Source organism: Lucilia cuprina, chromosome 3 (assembly GCF_022045245.1).
Source record: "Lucilia cuprina isolate Lc7/37 chromosome 3, ASM2204524v1, whole genome shotgun sequence".
NCBI lineage: Eukaryota > Metazoa > Arthropoda > Insecta > Diptera > Calliphoridae > Lucilia > Lucilia cuprina.
In genome coordinates, this window is record NC_060951.1 from 7,055,346 (window position 1) to 7,059,532 (window position 4,187).

The window sequence follows — 4,187 nt, forward strand, 5'->3', positions numbered from 1 at the left end:
TCCTTTTTCCACATCCTTTGCTCTTTTTCATTCGATTGAATGATGTTTTATATTTGTCTATTATCTAAGTAAAGTGTATACTTGTTTTTGTTTTTTTTTTTTGCTTTTTTATTTGCTATAAGTCCTTAATGCGATAGTATATGTAAGGACAATTTGTCAAAATTATATTGTAAAAATGTGTGTTTATATCTGTGTGTGCAGAAAAAAAATCATATACTTAGTTTATAATCTTATAAATGAATAGAAGGAAAGAGATACTTGTCCAGTTTTTCTTCTGCTCAAGTGTAAGTGATTGACTGTTAAGGTTTTTTTCTTTCGTTTTTTTCTGCAGATGGCCAGAAACACAAGAGGATATGTATTATAATGAGAAGGAAATGTGGTAAAATTGAAGTGTATGTTAGGGAATTGGAACAAAAAAAAATAACATAAGAGTCAATTTATGTTAGAGATTATAATTGTGTCTTGTGGGAGGTTTTCAGGATTTTTGTTATTTAAATTGAAAATGCGTTTGTATAATGTATTGTTAGATTTAATCGAAACAAGTAGCAAAGCTAAATTGGAACTAAATAAATAGGACCAAACTAGGAACCAAGGAAAATAAACCATTCCAGCTAACAATTGGATAAGACAATCATTGACACGATCAACAGATCATGTTTATTTAAAGCTATAAAAACCTTTGAATGCAACTCAACTGGATCTATATAAACAACTACGATCTAAGTTAAACAGAGACTAGAGAACAGTCTACGATTCTACGCAAACATCGACTTTACAAAGATCTGCAATCGGAGCTATAGATTTAGGCGATCAGAGATGATGGTGGAGTATAGCTGGAACATGTTTACAATATATAGACTTACAATAGAACCTAAACTTTAAAGACAAAAAGAACTTTAATTGAAGTTTAAGTATAGACCTACGTACGAGGCTTAACGGGGACTATATAAAGACTTTTGATCATAACGAAACTATATAATAGAAAAGCCTACGATCAGAGCAAAACTAGATCTAGAGAAAAACTTACTAGTACAGCTAAACAAGAACTATAAAAGCAACATTTTTGATTACAAGAGATCAAATTAAGATCTACGATGAAAGATTATTCGGTAAAGATATAAAGATATACGATCGTAGCTAAACGAGAATTACATAAGGACGTGTATTTTAAGTTAAACATATCGAAGCTAAATAGGGATTATATAAGGACCTATGCAGGACTATAAATTCAATATTTCGAGAAGAACTGGTTCAGTGTATAGACCTACGAACCAAGCAAAACGGGGAATATATATCGACCAATGATCATAATAAAACTGTAAAATACAAAAGCGTACGATCAGTGCTAAACGATCGAACCTAAACAAGAGACCAAAATGAGATCTACGATCGAAGATTAATCGGAAAGAGCTACGATCGTAGCTAAACGACGTGTATTTGAAGTTAAAAAGATCGAAGATAAACAGGGACTATATAAGAACCTATGCAGCTGAACAGAGGCTATAAATGCAACATTTTGATTAGAACTGGTGCAATATATAGACCTACAAACTAAGCTAAACAAGAACTATATAAGGGCCTGTGATCATAAATAAACTGTACAATACAAAAGCTCACGATCAGATCTGAACTAGGTCTAGAGGAAAACTTACTATTACCGCTAAACAGGACCTATAAATTTCGATTTTAAAAAGGTCTATGATTGAAGATAAACAGGAATTATATATAGTTCTTAAGACTGAGACACTATATAAAGGCCAATGATTTACATGAGTATGTGACTACATAAGCATAACTAGAGCTATTTAAATTTAAATGTTTAGAACTATAATAAGTCATACGATCGCGACTATATAACGATCTCTAATTGAAGATAAACTGGTACTACATAAAAAGTGATAATTGAAGCTAAGCCTGGATTATGTAATGACAAACGATCGCTGCTTAACTCAGACTTTATAAAGGCATACAATTGTGAAGTGAAATTAAAACTGTAACTGTAAACAGTCATACGATCGCGACTTTATAAAGATCGATAATTGGGGATAAATTTGATTAAGATACAAACCTAAAGTTGAAGCTAAACTGGGAACATGTAAAAGTAGACGACTGCAGCTAAATTCAAACTTGCAACGGAAACTATATAAAGATCTGCAAATGATACTTCAAAATTTATAAGGATCAATTATTCTCTATTACAAAAATATTTATTAAATACAATTTTTTACAACCAATAGTATTGGGAACTATTAAAATTTGGTTACAACAGAGAAGGGATTTAAAAAATTTATGGATATTTATTTAAGGGGTAAGGGAAATCCAAACAAACCTAAACGTTTTTGACCTGCAGCGGTTCCTACAGCACCTCATTCTGCTGCAGCTTCGCCTGCTAATTCTTGTTTACCTTCAAGGCCAGCTGTGTTAGCATCGCCTGCTATTCCAGCTGCAGCATCATCTTCAGCAGCAGCTTCTGCTTCAGCACCAGCTTCTGCTTGAGCACCAGCTTCTGCTTGAGCACCAGCTTCTGTTTGAGCACCAGCTTCTGCTTGGGCACCAGCTTCTGCTTGAGCACCAGCAACTGCTTCTGCTGCAGCTTCACTATCGGCATCGGCATCAGCTGCAGCTTCAGTTTCATCAACAGCTTCAGCAACAGCTTCTGCTCCAACTACTTCATCAACAGCTTCACCAGCTTCGCCTCCTACACTCGCTGCACCTTTAATTAAACCTTCAACACCTTTAACTAAATCTTCTACAGCTTCTGCTTCTGCTTCTGCATCAGCTGCAACTTCTGCATCAGCTTCATTTTCTACATCAGCTTCATTTTCTGCATCAGCTTCATCTCCTAGAGCAAGACTTTCTTTTACTCCAGCTTCTCCGTTTGGTGCAGCTGCTAATAGTCCTGCTTCTCCTTCAGCTTCCGCTTCACCTTCTTCTCCTGCTTCAGCTTCTTTATCATCCTCCTCGTCACCTTCCTCTGTCTCAGCAATTGCAACGGCGGCAGGTTTCTTTTCTTGTTTTCCCTCATCAACCACTTCTGAATCTTCTTCTACAGGATCGTCTCTTCTCGGCATTTTATCTTTAATTTGAGCAACAGCAACATCACCTTGATCTGCTTCTTCCTCGGGTTCATCTTCTTCAGCACCAGCTCCAGCCTCTATTTTATTTGATTTTGTAATCGTATGTTGAGCTGCAAGATTTGCTGCACTCTCAGCATTTTCCTCTTGAGCGTCTTCCACTTCAGCACCTGCTCCTGTTCCAAGGCCAACTTCTTCTTCTGTACCTAATTCTGCTACGGCTTCACCTTCTGCTCCAGCTTTAGGTGGCTTAATTCCTCCGGTAATCAATCCCTGAGCAATATTACCAGCTTTCTCATCAACTTCAGCGCCACCAGCCTCAGCCACGCCACCGGCACTAGCTCCAATATCTCCTCCTACACTTCCCCCTAAACCACCCTTAGCTGAACCACCAATCTCATCCTCAACAATTTGTCTCTTGCCATTTGTATTCTTAGACAAACTGGCGGATTGGGCCTGCTGTAAAGTCACTATAAAAGTAAAAGCTTTTTAGGAATTATTTCAAATATTTTGTAATTGTTTGTTCTTTTTCTGCTTACCGGCCAGTGCAATAAATGCTATAATTATGTAGGAACGCATGTTTCTTAATGTTGATCTTGTTTTACTCTGAACTCGTAAACGTTTGTAATACATTTTCATAATTGTTTCGGATTTTATATGCATTTTATTTTGTGGCGTTTTACGGTTGTAAAGTGACTACATTTTCGTGTCCAAAAAGTCACGTATTTAAAGTTGTTATTTGCATTTTTTAATAGGAATTTTTTAATTGATTAAAGTATTCTTTGTTGAAAGCTGTAATTGATAAATATGTTAAATGGAATGTGTGGAATTATTGAGAAAATTTTTAGGTGACGTATATAGATGCACAATGGGACAGAAAAAGTTTTTCTTTAATAGAAGTTCATCATAGAAATTATTTATACAAGTATCTAAGTAATTCCAAATTGCGTAATTCTTGCATCTTTCTTAATTGTTCCAGTTATGTTCTAGTTCTAATCTAGTTCAAGTTCTGTTCAAGTTTTGTTCTAGTTCTGTTCTAGTTCTGTTCTAGTTCTGTTCTAGTTCTGTTCTAGTTCTGTTCTAGTTCTGTTCTAGTTCTGTTCTAGTTCTGTT

General features: G+C 35.5%; 1 protein-coding gene across 1 annotated transcript; it reads right to left on the minus strand.

The window, feature by feature from the left end:
- Positions 1 to 2,279: 2,279 nt before the first annotated feature.
- Positions 2,280 to 3,705, minus strand: LOC124419037 (cilia- and flagella-associated protein 91-like). Its single transcript, XM_046947196.1, has 2 exons — positions 3,614 to 3,705; positions 2,280 to 3,544 (listed from the first exon to the last, which is right to left on the minus strand). The coding sequence occupies exons 1-2, from the start codon at positions 3,651 to 3,653 to the stop codon at positions 2,367 to 2,369; spliced, it is 1,218 nt and encodes a 405-aa protein (XP_046803152.1). The 5' UTR covers positions 3,654 to 3,705; the 3' UTR covers positions 2,280 to 2,366.
- Positions 3,706 to 4,187: the final 482 nt, after the last annotated feature.